Raw genomic sequence first — 17310 nt, forward strand, 5'->3', positions numbered from 1 at the left:
GGAGCAGGAGTAGGCCATCTAGCCCCTCGAGCCTGCCCCGCCATTCAATAAGACCATGGCTGATCTGAAGTGGATCAGTTCCACTTACCCACCTGCTCCCCATAACCCTTAATTCCCTTATCGATCAGAAATCTATCTACCTGTGACTTAAACTAACCACCATATCTTTGGAGCATGGGAGGAAACTGGAGCACCCAGAGGGAACCCACACAGACATGGGGAGAACATGCAAACTGCACAGTGACCGAAGGCCGGAATTGAACCTGGGTCCCTGGCACTGTGTGGCAGCAGTGCTAACCACAGTGCTAAGGCAAATGGGATGCTGGCCTTTATAGCGAGGGGGATAGAATATAAAAGCAGGGAGGTCTTGCTGCAACTGTACAGGGCACTGGTGAGGCCGCAGCTGGAGTACTGTGTGCAGTTTTGGTCGCCGCACTTGCGCAAGGATATATTGGCCTTGGAGGGAGTGCAGAGGAGGTTCACTAGGCTGATACCGGAGATGAGGGGGTTAGACTATGAAGAGAGGGTGAATAGACTGGGTCTGTACTCGTTGGAGTTTAGAAGGATGAGGGGGGATCTTATAGAGACGTATAAGATAATGAAGGAGATGGATAGGGTAGAGGTAGAGAGATTCTTCCCGCTCAGAAAAGACAGCAGGACTAGAGGGCGCAGCCACAAGATAAGGGGGGAGCAGTTTAAGTCGGAGTTGAGGAGGAACTTCTTCTCTCAAAGGGTGGTGAATCTCTGGAATTCTCTGCCCGTTGAAGTGGTGGAGGCTACCTCGCTAAATATATTTAAGTCACGGTTAGATAGGTTTCTGATAGACAGGGGAATTAAGGGTTATGGGGAGAAAGCAGGAAAGTGGAACTGATCCACTTCAGATCAGCCATGATCTTATTGAATGGCGGGGCAGGCTCGAAGGGCTAGATGGCCTACTCCTGCTCCTATTTCTTATGTTCTTATGTGCCAGCGTGCTTTCAGTCCAGGCATTTAAGAGGGCTTTAGATGAATACTCGAAGAGAAACAATGCACGGGGCTATGGGGAAAAGTCAGAGGAATGGCACTAGTCATGATGGTTGCTTGGAGAGCTGGTGTGGACATGACAGACCAAATGGTTTCCTCCTGTTCTGTAACATTTCTGTATTGCCCTGTAAATCAAAGTGACACTGCCTGTTGAAAATGAAATACCCAACTCTGATACACATCCCACAGTCAGCTCAGACTGGCAGTTTATTTATCTGGTGAGCTGGCTAAGCAAACTAGATAAATCTATGCCTGACATTTCAACGGTTGCAATAAAAAATTAATTATCCAATAATTTGTATTATGCAAGATAAATTACACAGCAAAGTGGAAATTGCTTTAAAAAATCAATTATCAGATAGCTTGAATTCAGCAAATTTGAATAAAGATGTTGAGGCTTCCAAAATAGGTGTGGGATTCTTGGGCACCATTGCCTTCTGGGAAGAGCTGTTTATTTGTGTAAACAAAATTATTCATGAAGTGTCATCCGAGGAATTATAAAAATCAGTGCTGAGAACTAGTGCGCTTTTAATTATGAATGGGCTCTTTTACACTGCAGCACCGTGGACTTTCAAGTATGTGTCTCCAGTGGCCCATTCATTACCCCGTGGTAATCACTAGAGAAGGGGCGAGGCACCCTGACCTGGGGAAAGGTGGTGGTCTATAAAGTAAGCCTCTTAAAAATGGGCAACAGTGCCATACAGGAGGAACAGCCCATCTCTTACCCCGAGGCTAGAACAGATAGGCTGTGACCTCCAGCCCAAGACAGGAGGTGAGAGCCCTGTGTTGTCAGCTTGGATCGGGAATGTCCCAACCTGTTGGGACTCTGAATTGGAATTTATTTGATTGGATTGAATTGGAATAAAGAATAAAAAAAATTAAAGGGCAGGAGTAGGCCATTCAGCCCATTGATGCTGATCTGCCATTCAATAAGATGGTGACCTGATCTGATTGTGGCCTTATCTGCACTTTCCTGCGCCTCTCCCCCCACCAGAATCCTTCAATATTGATCTAAAATCAGCCAGATTCAGTTGTAAATATCATCAGTGACCCATTCCCCACTGCACCCTGTGAAAGAGAATTCCAAAGACTGATGACGTTCTGAGAGAAGAAATTCCTCCTCGGCTCCATCTTAAATTGGAGACCTCTTATTTCAAAATGTGCCCCTAAGTTCTAGATTCCCCCATGAGGGGAAACATTCACTCAACATCTCCTCTGTCAAACCCCCTCAGAATTGGATCACCACACATTTTTCCAAACCAGCGGTCTCCAAACTCCGATCCGGATGCGGCCCTCTGTGAGCCATAGTTTGGAGAACTCCTGTTCTAAATTACCACATGTATAGGCCCAACCTTTCCAACATTTCATCGTACCATTCATCCCAGCTTACCGAACCCTCTCCGAGCTGCTCTTTATGTGAGCATATCCCTCCTTAAGAAGAGACCAAAACTGTACACAATACTCTAGGTGCCATCTCAACAACGCCCAGTACAGTTGCAGCAAGATTTCCCTACATTTATACTCCACCCCACCCCGACAATAAAGGGTGAACGTTTCATTTGCCTTCCGAATCATTTGCTCTACCTGCATGCTAACTCTTAAGAACATAAGAAATAGGAGCAGGAGTTGGCCATCTAGCCCTTGGAGCCTGCCCCGTCATTCAGTAAGATCATGGCTGATCTGAACCCTTTGCTATCATAGAATTCTACAGTGCAGAAAGAGGCCATTCAGCCCATTGAGCCTGCACTGACCACAATCCCACCCAGGATCTATCGCCATAACCCTATGTATTTACCCTAGCTAGTCTCCCTGACACTAAGGGGCATTTCAACATGACCAATCAACCTAACTCACATCTTTCAGACTGTGGGAGGAAACAGGAGCACCTGGAGGGAACCCACGCAGACATGGGGAGAATGTGCAAACTCCACACAGACAGTGACCCAAGCCGGGAATCGAACCCACCGACACTGTGAGGCAGCAGTGCTAACCACTGTGGCACTGTGCCACCCTTTGTGATTCCGGTGCTGGATACCCAGATCCTTCTGTACCCAGCATTCTGCAGTCTCACTCCATTTAAATAATATTCTGTTTCTGTATTCTTCCTGACAAAACAGATAACTTCACGTTTTCCCACATTTACACTCCATCTTTTAGCCCATTCACTGAACCTGTCCATATCCCTCCGTAGATTCTTTGAGCAGGAAGCTTAAATCAGGAAATGTTGTGACTAGGCAGACCTACTTTGGTTAAAAGGATGCTGATCCATGCAATTTTTGCTCAGATGGCAGGGGGCAGGGGACAGCATTGGGGGTGATCACTGGGGGCAGAGAAAGGCAACCCTGGAAGCAGATCCTAGGCAGCCACGGGACAGATCAGTTCTGAGGTGAGCTGATCACAAGGCCCATATCGGTTCTCTGGGACTTCTCCCCTGTGGTAGTAAAAGCAGTTCAATCCTCGCCTCGCGCGTTCCCACCTCTCCACCAACTCCCCATGGCCCACCATAGCTTTCAATCCAACGTTCTCAAACCTCCCAGCCTTCCCCATGGCCCCACATGCTCTCAATGCCAATTCATTCCCCTTTGATGTCCATTCACTCTATGTGAATAGAGTGGTTAGCACTGCTGTCTCACAGCTCTGGGGACCCAGGTTCGATTCCCAGCTTGGGTCACTGCCTGTGTGGAGTTTGCATGTTCTCCCCGTGTCTGCGTGGGTTTCCTCCGGGTGCCCCAGTTTCCTCCCACAGTCCGAAAGACGAGCTGGTTAGGTGCATTGGCCATGCTAAATTCTCCCTCAGTGTACCCAAACTGTGCAGAACTGTGGTGACTAAGGGATTTTCACAATATTGCAGTGTTAATGTGAGCCTACTTGTGACTAATGAATAAACTTTAATAACCGTGACAAATGTGGAATTGCTAAGAGAAACATCCGTTCAAAAATGTTCTTTGGAAAAGGAACTTGCATTCCTACAACCCCATGAAATAGTCAATCATCAAAGTATCAATAATACACACCTCTAACTCTTGTCTAAATAAACATTGATACATTGACCAAAGAGATCACAGAAAGAACAACTTATTAAAACTACTTAAAGACGTCAATCAAGCAAAGTCAACAATTCACCGCCTTTATTGTTCTGGGATTTTAGCCAAGCATTCATAATGAGGGTAGGTGGAAACTCAGATGGCATTGAGCTAGCGTGGAGGTTATAAGGGGACATGGAGAGTTCTGAAGTTACCTTAGAAAAGGTTCCTAAATCCAGACTATGGTTCACAACTCCTCTGATTGCCAGGAGAAACTGGCTCAACTCCATGAAAATTGCAGGGACCTTGGAGATATCTACCCTCTACCCCCTGCCCCCCACAATGAAGCCGGCCAGGTCAGGAGTGCCAGGAATTAAGTCAGGAATCTGGGAATCAGGCCCTGCTTTCCATTTTAAAATCGCTCCAGAGTCATTACAACTTGACAAAAATCGGCTCCTTTGTCACCTCCTCACCTGCCCTCCCGCTCGTTGTATCATCGGCAAATGGATTGTATTTAAATTGCAGCTAGCCGTAGAGTAAATGCAGGCTCCGTATGGACTCAGGACAGGCTGTGGCTGCAGGTTTGCCCACTGCACCTTTAATAATTGCACAGTGGTTGCTGGTAAATTTGTAATGTAAACACATTCTTACCAACTCACCCGTTTTACACTCTGATCGATTCTGCCATTTGCAATTTACTTTTCCATGGGCTGCAGTGTTAGTAAGCAGCTGCTGATGTGCTGTGGATGTCTGCAGAGGGAGTTGTTACAGGTTTTTGTCTACGCTCCTGCCACAGACTAACACTTTTCTCTCATTACTGACAGCAGCTCAAGCACTGTCCACATCATGAATTAACAAATGTTTGGTGAGAAAAGCTTCACACACAGAAGAATACATTTCCTGCGAAGGCTCTGTGCTGAGTTGCTTTGCAGTGTTGGGGAAGCGGGTGACAGCCATGGGGCGTGTGATTCCTTTCAGAGTGTCTGATCTCAGCCAGAGGTGTAAAAGATTCTGTGGCAGGGACCTTTTCTTGGCGTCTGTCAACAGCCACTCCCAGAAACAGATTATCTGATCACTCATTTCATTAGTTTTGTGGGATCTTGCTATGTGTACATCTCTCTGTATGTGAGAGAGCCTGTGTGTGCGTAGCCCAGTTTGCGTCAGTCTATGCAAAGACTTCAATTTAACATATTTCTGCCTGTGCAACTAACTCTACTAAGCTGGGCAATTGATTGCTAATTTGACTATGTGTAGAATCAGAAGGCTAAAGGTTAGCTCGAGATTGACTGCATTCCTGAAGGGTACATAATGCAGGCAAACAACAGCGTAACTGCAACTGCAAGGATTGTTTTTCTAAGTTGGAGACAGTCTGCGGAAAACACTTCCAGTGGCGAGATAAGGGATGAAATATGTTCTTGTTTCAGTGTGTGTGTTCAGGTTCAGTACAAGGACTGGCTTGCTTCAAACCAGTCTCTAATTGCATTTTCTTTTTGTTTTTGTCATGTTAATGTTTTACGTTCTGTTCAATAAAAGAAAAGCATTTTAAAGATTGTACCAGTGCGGCTCCCTTGTCTATTCAAACAAATGAATGGACCCAAAACTATGTTTCCATTTAGTGAACTGATTCAGTGGCTGTGGAGCACTCTCGGACATTTTGTGGATATGAAAGTTACGTGAATACTGTCTGTGTGGAGTTTGCATGTCCTTCCCCTGCCTGCGTGGGTTTCCTCAGGATGCTCTGGTTTTCTCCCTCATTTCGAGGATGTACGGAAGGTAGATTGGGAGGTCACTGTGGCACAGTGGTTTACACTGCTGCCTCACAGTGCCAGGGACCCCGGTTCAATTCCGGCCTTGGGTCACTACTTATGTGGAATTTGCACATTTTTCCCGTGCCTGTGTGTGTGTTTCCTCCGGGGTGCTCTGGTTTCCTCCCACACCCCAAAGATGTGCACGGGTTAGGCGGATTAGCTGTGATAAATTGACCCTAAAGTCAGGGGGATTAGCAGGGTAAATGTGCGGAGTTACGGGAATAGTACGGGGATTGTGGTCAGTACAGACTCGATGGGCCAAATGGCCTCCTTCTGTACTGTAGGGATTCCATGATTGGCCGTGCTAAATTGCCCTGTAAGTGCTAGGGGGACGAGCATAGTAAATACATGGGGTTACAGGCGTAGGGCCTGAGTGGGATTGTTGTTGGCCCAGGCTCATGGCCTCCTTGTGCTCCGTGGGGTTCTATGATCCTGTGAATTATTTCTTTGTTCCCAGTAAGTATTTTGGTCGCCCGAATTGGTGTAAGATGTAATTCTCATTGACAAAGCTCCTGTTTCTGTGTTTGCAGGATGAGTATCAGTTCTGCTATCAAGCGGCGCTCGAGTATCTTGGGAGTTTTGATCATTATGCAACGTAAAAAGCCATTGATCACCAAACTCTTAACAGGCCACAATGGACACAGAGCCTCTTCTGAGCCATATAGCGTGCTTGAAAAGTACTTTAATTCTAACCACCGCCAGGGGGAAGATATTTCGGATGGACCCTAAGGGAACTCAATGTTGTAACCCAGAAGAGAAGAAGGACCCTGGTCTGTTGGGGGGGTGGGGGGATCATTTTAACAATCGGACAAGTCCTACTTACCTCAAGTGTTCAACTGTGGTGAAAATGGATCTGGATTTCCTCCTGTGTGGACTGTCTGATGAGATTAAGGACAGACAAGCAAAAAGTCATTCAGAAAGTGGATGAAGGGTAAACATGAAAAGATGGGATCCTGTCTTTGGTTACACCATTAGAGTTCTGCTTGCTTACAAACCCCTTTTACTAATCAAAGCTATGGAACAGCATTGAAGGGAATCGCTCACAAAATCACATTTACTGCAGGTGTCCTTTCCTCCCGGTTTTGGCTACCTTAAGGTCATTGAAGGTCGTGGGTTTATTTTTCGATCCTTTGGCAATCCTCACTAGGCCATGCTTCATCTATGCATGTTCTGCATCTGTGCCTTCTCCCTACACCAGATACCCCATTGTGAACCTAGTTTAAGTCTCTCCATGATTGTTTGTACCATTATTTCAATGCAGCGATCGTGATGGAACTGCGCATAGGTGAGGTATTGTGGTTGTCAGTGTTGGATGGCTATGGGCTACTTTTAAAAGGAGGGGTGTAGGTGCATTACTGACCTTTTCCATTGAAAATCCGAGACCGGTATATAAAAAAAAATCACCTCAGCCGGTGGCACTAGCCAGCCGTGTAAAAGGCATGAGGACCTTTGTCCTCTAAATGATGAGCTGACAGTGTGAGCTGGGTCAGTGACCTGAGGTGGAGCTGAAATATGAGAAAGTCAATAGCAGTGTAACCACACCACTCTTCCTGTTTGACTGAAGGAAGGGGAGCAGTAAGAGGCTCTTGTTCGCTCTTCTGAGTAAGGGAATCACCCACACACACAGGGAGACACGAAGGAGATAGTCGAAAATGTCACACCAGGAAGGAAAAGGATGAATTACAAAAACGTGATCACCATGGCACATTCCAGCTTGAAGCACTGCTTAATCATAAACGCGTCCATCTAAATCAACAAGCGGAGGGCAGGGGCTGGGGAGGAGTGAGTCCTATCCACGGAAGCACCCTTATCTAGATAGTAACCACATGATGGATGTGACTGCTGGAGACAAGGTGTCTCCGCCCCGCCTACCTTCCCTGGCTTGTACAACCCTGAGGGCTGCTGAACCCCCGTATCCCCATTGTGATCTTTGAGTTCGGGATTCAGGTTTGGGGAGTTCGTAGCTCTCCTCCTGCTCAGGATGGTTGCCAAAGAACCGTGAAGTGAGGAAGTCAGATCATAAAAATGCAATAACCTGTTGATTGTACTAATTTGGAAAACAAAAAAGTGGGGAAGGACTTTTTAGTTGGACTGAGGGTAACTGATGTTACTGAATAATACAAGCATTAAATTGTTTTGTGACGCTTTTAAAAAGGTCAGCCTATTTGTTACCACCCCTAGTCATGTTTTATCAATAGTCCACCCCCTTAATTGTTAAAATGGATTATCGGATATCACAAGTTCCTTAAATAGCTGGCATTATACTCACTATTTGGCTACCCCAGCCTCATCAGTATCTTTCAAAGCGTTGTTTCGAGGGTACGGTTTTGCAAACCAAGTGATCGGTGGCACACATTTTATGATGCTTTGCCACTGGTTGGTATTTTTGACACCAAAGCCGACCAGAGACCAGTGTTCCTGCAACCGTTACATGAAGCAGAGGAGAATCTTTTTCTAAATGTGCCATCATGTTTATTCATCAGTGGAAATTCCTCCCTCTTGAAAATTGGGAAACTGATCTCGTAGCGGCATTTTGAAGGAGAAAGGTTTTGATTTGCTGAAAGCAACCAGATAAAGGAGCCCAATTCCAATCGTGGTATCAAATTTGTAGGAAGCAATATAATCACCGCCAACAAGGATTTGTGGTTCTCAAACTTTAGTAACAAATGGCACATTGAGTAATTAACAAGGTGCACCAAGAATTTATTCTCTTTTCAAGCTCCATCATACCACTGTTCCAGTTCTCCAAAGTTATAAAGAATTTTTCCAGTGGGTTTGATATTCCTCCCATGACATTTGGTTTGCTGACTAACCAAACAGTCCCACCCTTTGATCTTTCACCCTAGCTTCCTACCTTCCTGATTGGCAGAGGTCAGCGGTAGTTGGCAGAGGTCAGCAGTAGTAGTTGGCAGAGGTCATTGGTAGTTGGCAAAGGTCAATGGTAGTTGGCAGAGGTCAATGGTAATTGGCAAAGGTCAATGGTAGTTGGCAGAGGTCAATAATAATTGGCAGAGGTCAGCAGTAGTAGTTGGCAGAGGTCAGTGGTAGTTGGCAGAGGTCAGTAGTAGTTGGCAGAGGTCAGTGGCAGTTGGCAGGGAGCAACTGATGTTTCATTTATCTCTATCTTTGTCAGGGAACGTTACAATAGATAGCCAATCCTAAAGGTTTCTTTTGCGGTACAGTAATTAATCTTGAGCATTATTTTCTTAAATCCCACTTTGCGTAAGTATCAGGACTAAGTGCAAATCCAGGAAGTAGTCCATGGTTCCTACTTTTTATATAAGGTAAGCTTTTTAATTATCTTTTTATAAAGTTAATATACCGATCACGTAGTGAGGAGCTCCCATGCTGTCTCAAAGTAATTGACCATTGTCCTGTCCATCAAAATGGCCGCCAACAGGCCCTTAACTGAGGAGCATTTTAGGCCCTTTCACCACATCCCCTCCCCCTCGACCCCACCCAGCCAATCTTAGTACAAAATCTCCATAAGCAGATTGCATTGCGAAAGATCTCTTCTGCCACTTGGCCTTGGGGCTACGAGTAGGAAGCCCGTAATTACAGAATGGAACAGCTTCAAGGAAACGCTTAAGCAGTATCCACAAGAGGGGGAAAAAAAACTAAACCTTGATGACTCGATCAGTTGAGGGGAACAGCGAGGCAAAGCAGGAAAGGTTGAATTTGTGAGCGGTTTTCTCGAAAATCTTTTGTGTTTTGTAACATACGACAAACATAATCTTTTTTTTAATTGTGTATTCGTTCCTTTTTTAACAAAAAAAATTATCAGTCAAATTAAAAGATACAAAAAAACATTTAAAATACATTTATTTGTTCATATTATGTTTAAAGACGGTCTATTTTTTCACTGTAGAAATGTTTGTGACTGGCTATATATCATTGAATTCTGAATGTTAAAAGAGCTTTGTTTGTACCATTTTAAGGATGTGTTTCATTTATCAAGATTGCTTTCCCTCTTTATTTTGCCCCAAAATGGAACTCTGATATGTTGGGATAAAACAGAAATTAGCCTGGGGCTCCGGATTGCTACCCCGGGTTTATTCCGACGCGTTCCTTGTCAACGTCTGTGATGAATTTACTCAATAACTTGTGGAAGTTGCCAGACTTAACCAGTATGACAGCCAAATTAATGAGATGTTGAGAGACAAAAAGGAACTGTCATTTGTTTGAGGGCCAAGTGATTATTGCTTTTGAACAACTGTTACTTATAACTGAAAATATAATTGGTTATAAAAACCACTGTGTATGTAGATATGTTGACTTTGTATTAAAGGAAGATTGTCTGGAGAAATGCTCTGGGTCACTCCTTCAAGGCGTCCTCTCGTTATCCCTGTAAAGGCGCATGAGACAATTAGTCAATGGTCCATTATCACACCCACTCATACATAGAGTCATAGAGGTTACAGCATGGAAACAGGCCCTTCAACCCAACTTGTCCATGTAGCCCAGCTTTCAACCTCTAAGCTAGTCCTAATTGCCTGCGTTTGGCCCATATCCCTCTACACCCATCTAACCCATGTAACTGTCTAAATGCTTTTTAAAAGACAAAATTGTATCTTCCTCTACTACTACCTCTGGCAGCTTGTTCCAAACACTCACCACTCTCTCACTGAAAATAAATGCCCCTCTGGATACTTTTGTATTTCTCCCCTCTCACCTTAAACCTAAGCCCTCTAGTTTTAGATTTCCCTACCTTTGGCGAAATATGTTGACCTTATCAATTCTCCTCATTTTTTCATAGGCATCTATAACATCACCCCGAAGCCTCCGATGCTCCAGGGGAAAAAGTCTATCCAGCCTCTCTTTATAACCCAAACCATCAAGTCCCGGTAGCATCCTAATAAATCTCATCTGCACTCTTTCTAGTTTAATAATTTCCTTTCTATAATAGGGTGACCAGAACAATATAAATCCAAGCTCTCTTTGTCTTAGATAAGGCAAATCAAAATAGGAGATTCCTATTGAAGAACAAAGAACAACACAGCACGGGAAACAGGCCCTTCGGCCCAAGGAGCCCGCGCCGCCATTTTAACTTTGAGTGCCCTCCACCACCTATGACCTTTGTCTACACCTATTGGGGAGGATTGAGGGAAGACTAATTTAGGGACAATTTGTTACACCAATCAGCCTAAGAGCACGTTTTTGGGGCATGGGAGGAAACCGGAGCACCCGAAGAAAACCCACGCAATCACGGGGAGAATGTGCAAACTCCCACAGATGCCGGCCCAAATCCATGTATCTGCACAGCAAACAGTGATAGTCACTGAGCTGTCGTGTTGCCCGTCAGCTGGTCCAGTTTAAGCGTACGCTAACAACGTGAAGCACTAGGCAACTCTCGAAGCAACGTCCAAGAGTAGTCCTCGCACGACCCATCGCGTGTATGCCCCTTGTTGGACAACAAGGCGGACTGAATCACCTGTGAAGTAAAAGAAAAGACATCAATAAACATGCAAAACTTAGACATTTACAGATCCCCCGAAGCTCAGAAGTAAGACAAGTGAGCCATGAAGCTTTTCCATCTTGAGATGTTTTCATCTACCTTAAGGTGCATTGGAGTACAGAAAGTCAAAATGGTGGATCTTCCAAGCAACAGTCCATTTTCAGTCAGGTATTAAATTGATCTTTCTCTGCACCCTAGCTATAACTGTAGCACTACATTATGCACTCTCTCCTTTCCTCTTCCCCTACATACTCTATGAATGGTAAGCTTTGTCTGTATATTGCTCCCTTCATGACCTCAGGTTGTCCTACGTGCTATGGTGGCACAGTGCAGGGTGGCATGATGACGCAGTGGTTAGCACAGCTGCCTCACAGCCCCAGGGACCCGAGTTCCATTCCCAGCTCGGGTGACTGTCTGTGCAGAGTCTGCACATTCTCCCCATGTCTGCATGGGTTTCCTCCAGGTACCCAGATTTCCTCCCACAGTCTGAAAGACATGCTGGTTTGGTGCATTGGTCATGCTAAATTCTCCTCAGTGTATCCAAACAGGTGCCGGAGTGTGGCGACTAGGAGGTTTTCACAGTAACTTCATTGCAGTGTTAATGTAAGTCCACTTGTGAAAATAATAAATAAATTTTACAGATAATTAAGTATTTTTGAAGTGTTGCCACTTTTCCAATATCCATATCCTCTTTACTGAGGCTAATAACATAAGAACATAAGAAATAGGAGCAGGAGTAGTCCATCTAGCCCTTCGAGCCTGCCCCGCCATTCAATAAGATCATGGCTGATCTGAAGTGGATCAGTTCCACTTTCCCGCTTTCTCCCCATAACCCTTAATTCCCCTGTCTATCAGAAATTTATCTACCCGTGACTTAAATATATTCAACGAGGTAGCGTCCACCACTTCAATGGGCAGAGAATTCCAGAGATTCACCACCCTTTGAGTGAAGAAGTTCCTCCTCAACTCCGTTCTAAACTGCAACCCCCCCGCCTTATTTTGAGGCTGTGCCCTCTAGTTCTGGTTTCCTTTCTAAGCAGGAATAATCTCTCTACCTCTACCCTACCTAACCCCTTCATTATCTTAATGTTTCTATAAGATCCCCCCTCAGCCTTCTAAACTCCAATGAGTACAGACCCAGTCTATTCAATCTCTTCTCATAAGCTAACCCCCTCATCGCTGGTATCAAACGTAGCACGAGAGAAACATTTCAATGCACAGCTTATCTTGGGGAAGGGCAAAAGACCCCTCCCCATGGTCAGGTCAATCTTACTTTGGAGAATTCCGATTGCCCAGCTGTAATGAGGGCAGCGGAGGGTTGGAGTTTCTCGTACGTTTCTTCTTGATGGAGGACAGTATTAAGTGTTGGCTCAAAGCTATCCAGATTTATTTGCTCAGCGCCGTCACATAGCAACAACCAGCGTGGTGCAATCCTGGGAAGAAATGTTAGACCAATTTACCATTCCCCCTGTCCTTTCAGCTGTGTGATTGGGTGACATTTGATTCTGTTTTGTGTTTATTGTTTCTCACGTCAATCAATATCAGGGGGAATTGGGAGTTCACATCGTGTTGGCCTCCAGGCCCTGGAGCTGGCCTCCAGCATAATGAGTTACTACTGTTAGACACACAGATATAATGCAGGCCGTCCACTGGGAACGTGGTGCAAATTTGGAAACTGAGGCTCCACAAGTCATAGCTTTCTTTATGAAATCATAAAACTCTCGACAGGCATTTGGGAATTAGACAGAAATGTAAGAATATAAAGCACTGGAAAAAGGTCACTGAGTTTCATCTGGCCAAAGCCAGTAAATCTTGGCACTTTTGAGATGTCAATCCCCCGTGTCTCACTCTGAAGCTGCCGCCGTTTGCTTATTTCCAATCATGAGCATTGTGTGATGTGCACTCTGTAGATTCTCTCCTGTTGACTGACGTTCTGACTCACTTTTCAGCGTCTCCACACATCACCATCCGGGGTAGGGCCGGAGTTCCGATACACAACCCTCATCGATCAATCATCTTGACGTTCTCCCATGATGAGGGCAAACTACTATGGATGCTGGAATCTCAAACGAAAACGGAAAATTCTAGAAAACCTCGGCAGGTCTGACAGCGTCTGCGGAGAGAGAATAGAGCCAATGTTTCGACTCAGCATGTCCCTTCGTCCAGCTCTGACGAAGGGTCATCCCGACTCGAAACATTGAGCGGAATTTTCCCCTCGCGCCAACCACAGGAATCGTAACGGGCGGGACACGGACCATTGCAAAGGTCCGTTGACCTCGAGTGGGATTTTCCAATCTTGGGGGTCGGAAAATCCCACCCGTTTTCTCTATCTCCACGGATGCTGTCAGATCTGCTGAGGTTTTCTGGAACTTTCTGTTTTTGTTTAACGTTTTCTTATGATGTGCGGAGCAAGCTACCAGAAAGAAGTCTTGCACAACGCTAGCACTCCAGCCCATTGTAAATAGCTGCTCACACGGATGTGATCCAGTTATGCAAACAAGCAAAATAATGGCTAAGCCAGGTAATATCTGGGCAATACGTAAAGTGTTTTCTATCTACTGTGGAAGTTGCATTGTGGTTTTCACATAGAAAATAGGAGCCATTCAGCCGTTCAAGTTTGTTCCACCATTCAACATGGTCATAGCTGATTCCCCAAATCATTCCAGTGGCGAAACAGTCAGAGAAAACCCCGCTACAGAACCCACAAAACTGGAGAAGGGGTTCAAATAGTTAGTGGAAGAAGTCATAGCAATTGGTTAGCATGTTTGGCTGTTAACAGAAACTTTGGTGGTTTGAGTCCACCCAGGGACATTGTGATTTTAGGGTGGCACGGTGGCACAGTGGTTAGCACTGCTGCCTCACAGGGTCCTGGGTTCAATTCCCAGCTTGGGTCACTGCCTGTGCAGCGTCGGCATGTTCTCCCCATGTCTGCGTGGGTTTACTCCGGGTGCACCAGTTTCCTCCCACAGTCCGAAAGACGTGCTGGTTAGTTACATTGGCCGTGCTAAACTCTCCCTTGGTGTACCCGAACGGGTGCCGGGGTGTGGCGACTAGAGGGTTTTCACAGTAACTTCTCTAAAATGATATTGTGTTCTTTGAGGTGAGGGATGTGTCCCCACTGAGGAACGAAACACCTTCCATTTCAGACAGCTGTGAGGGCTGGGATTACCCTCCCGGTGTGTGGGTGGAGGTGGGTTCCATTCACAGGAGCTCCACACCCAGCAGGACGTTCCCAGTTAGCCACCTTGAAGAATGATGTACAAAGTGTTACAGCACATTGAAGGATTAATAACAGACGGGGCATGAAATCTTAAATGAGATGGTACCCAACCGGACTAAATCTAATTAATTCAGGAAAAGCGAGCGTGATGAATGTGTCTGTCCTTTGTTAGAGAACAAGCCCTGTGCCAGTGAGTGATGATGCTACCTTCAGTGTCCAAACAGGAACCATTTATTGAGGCCTTTGCTATTCCAGCCCATCACAGTGAACGGGGTGATAAACATTGCCTCAGATTTTGTGGTCAGTTGTGGAACAATCAGTGTTTGCCATTCACGGCACTTCCAACCACACACGTGCCTTCTACAATCTGTGGTGTCCGTAGAATCCTGACAGTGCAGAAGAAGCCACTCAGCCCATCAAGTCTTTGACAGAGTGTCTTACCCAATAGAGTCTTAGAATCCCAACAATGCAGGAAGGAGGCCATTTGGCCCAACGAGTCTGTACTGACTCACTGACAGATCCACTCCTTGCCTCACACACATAACCCGCACATTTCTTCTGCTAATCCCCCCCTAACCGATACATCTTTGGACACTAAGGGGCAATTTAGCATGGTCAATCCCTACAGTGCAGAAAGAGGCCATTCAGCCCATCAGGCCTGTACTGACAACAATCCCACCCAGGCCCAATGCCCGTATCGCCCCGTGTATACCCTGCTAATTTCCCTGACACTAAGGGCGGAATTTTACAGCCTCACCCGAGTGAGACCAGAAATTCCCACCCAAAGTCAACAGATATTCCCATTATCCCATTATTCTCATTATCCCCATTATCCGTTCCTTGCCCACTTCAATTCTGTGATCGGCAAGGTGACTGAATTGTGATGTAAGGCACAACTGAATACAGCCAATCAACCTAACCTGCACATCTTTGGAGTGTGGGAAGAAACCGGAGCACCCGGAGGAAACCCATGCAGACATGGGGGGAACGTGCAAAGACAGTGACCCGAGGCTAGAATTGAACCCAGGTCGCTGCTGATAACCGCTGTGCCTAGTTTATACTCATAGTTTTATGCACGTCAATTAAAATTCTGAGCATCATCTGTTCCAAAGAAAACAAATCCAACCTATCCAATCATAACTAAAATTCTCCATTCCTGGCAATGTCCTCATGAATCTCATTCAAAGTCTCCCTGTAATGAAATGACCAGAACAGTACACAGTACTCCAGCTGTGTTTTAACTGGTGTTCTATGCATTTCTGCCATAATTTATTTGTTTCCATATTCCATTCCTTTACAAATACAGGGGAGTATATATGTCTTCTTAACATTGCATTTATCTGTCCTGCTATCTTCAAGGGTTTGTGTATATATGCACCTCAATGTCTCTGTTTCATAGGATTGCAAGTGATACATGGCATAGATAAAGGCCATTCAGCCCAACAAATCTATGCTCCTCCCCTCCCGCACCCATCAACCTTTACCCTTTGCTCCCCATAGAGCCAATTTTGGATCCAACTTGCCCTTGGATCCCAGGGGCCTTCACCTTCCTGAGCCGGTCTGCTGTGTGGGTGCTTATCGGAAACCTGGGCTAAAAAGGCACGCAAGACCACATCGAATAAAATAACCTCCCTCGCTAATGTCTCAAAAAATTCAATCAAGTTAAATCAGACACGACCTTCCCGTCCCAGCTCCACGTTGACCATCCTTGATGAATTGGTGTCTTTCTAAATAGCAATTTATGCTTGAATGTCTTTATCCAGACGACGAGCGCAATAGGTGGTCTGTTACCTATTGAACTGCAAGAGTGATCGTAATTGCTACACAACTCTCCAATAATTTCCTTTGAGAATGATTTTGTGCAGGCACTCTGCAGACTGAGCTGGGAATAACTGGCCCACCAGGACGCCAGAGAATGGTAACATTAAGTTGACAGTGAAAAATTGCGGTTTTATAAGAGCATTTTAAGTCTAAACATTCAAAGCGTCAAATGTAATTATTATGGTAATAATTGTGATTGCGCTCCCTCAAGAAGTGCCGATGTCATGAGCATTTTAAAAATACCGAACTCAAGAGCAAAATATTAATGGTGGAATAATTCAGCCTGTGGTAATGGGCCGACCTCTAACACTTGTAATAGAATGGTTATTTTGGCATTGATCCTAGTTTTGATATAATTATTGCAATTTCATATCTCCCATTTAATCACGGGCGCACTGCAGCAGCTCTCGTAGAGTAGGTCATTAATTACTATGGGATGACCTGGCTGACACGACGCAGCAGGCAGTTTTATGTCTCTCAGTGTTGCACATTGAGCCGCGAATCATCCCTGAAGCCACTTTGCAAACAGCATCCCCCTCCCCCCACTCCCCACCCCCCGCCTCAGTACGGTCACCGAGCGTGAGTCTGCCTACAGCACAGAGAGTGGGGCAGGAGAGGGAGAAGCTGAGGGGGGGTGGGGGGGCGAGGCGCTGGGCAGAATCTTCATCCCTCGGTTGGGGCACTTGGGCACATAGAGACAGGCCCCAGCTTGATTTACCCCTGGGTATATTCCTGAAGGCAAAATGTGGGGAGGGGTGGGGGTGAGGGGGGTGTTGGTGAGTGAGTACAGCAAGGCTATCCACCTGCCAACATTGGGTAGCCAGTTGACCTTGTTAATGGCGTATAAAGAGCTGGTTGACTGCAATTTTCCAGAAGGCCCCCCCCGGTCCCTGGAAGTGTCTGTCAGCGGACTCGATGAACCAGCACCGCAGGCAAATTGGAGGCCCTCTCGGCCTACCT

At 45.7% G+C, this 17310-nt stretch overlaps 1 protein-coding gene across 9 annotated transcripts in view; it reads left to right on the forward strand.

Annotated features, from left to right (window-relative positions):
* Positions 1 to 10154, forward strand: part of LOC145358780 (receptor-type tyrosine-protein phosphatase delta-like) — a 517644-nt gene extending 507490 nt beyond the window's left edge. For 8 of the 9 annotated variants that reach the window (XM_080213067.1, XM_080213059.1, XM_080213064.1 and 5 more), the window contains one exon: positions 6385 to 10154. In XM_080213067.1, the coding sequence (XP_080069193.1) occupies positions 6385 to 6453 (69 nt within the window). In that variant the 3' untranslated portion in view covers positions 6454 to 10154. The remainder of the gene's footprint in view (positions 1 to 6384) is intronic. The other variant, XR_013889502.1, reaches the window with a different exon arrangement.
* Positions 10155 to 17310: the final 7156 nt, after the last annotated feature.

Source organism: Carcharhinus amblyrhynchos, chromosome 26 (assembly GCF_965287045.1).
Source record: "Carcharhinus amblyrhynchos chromosome 26, sCarAmb.v2.hapA, whole genome shotgun sequence".
Lineage (NCBI taxonomy): Eukaryota > Metazoa > Chordata > Chondrichthyes > Carcharhiniformes > Carcharhinidae > Carcharhinus > Carcharhinus amblyrhynchos.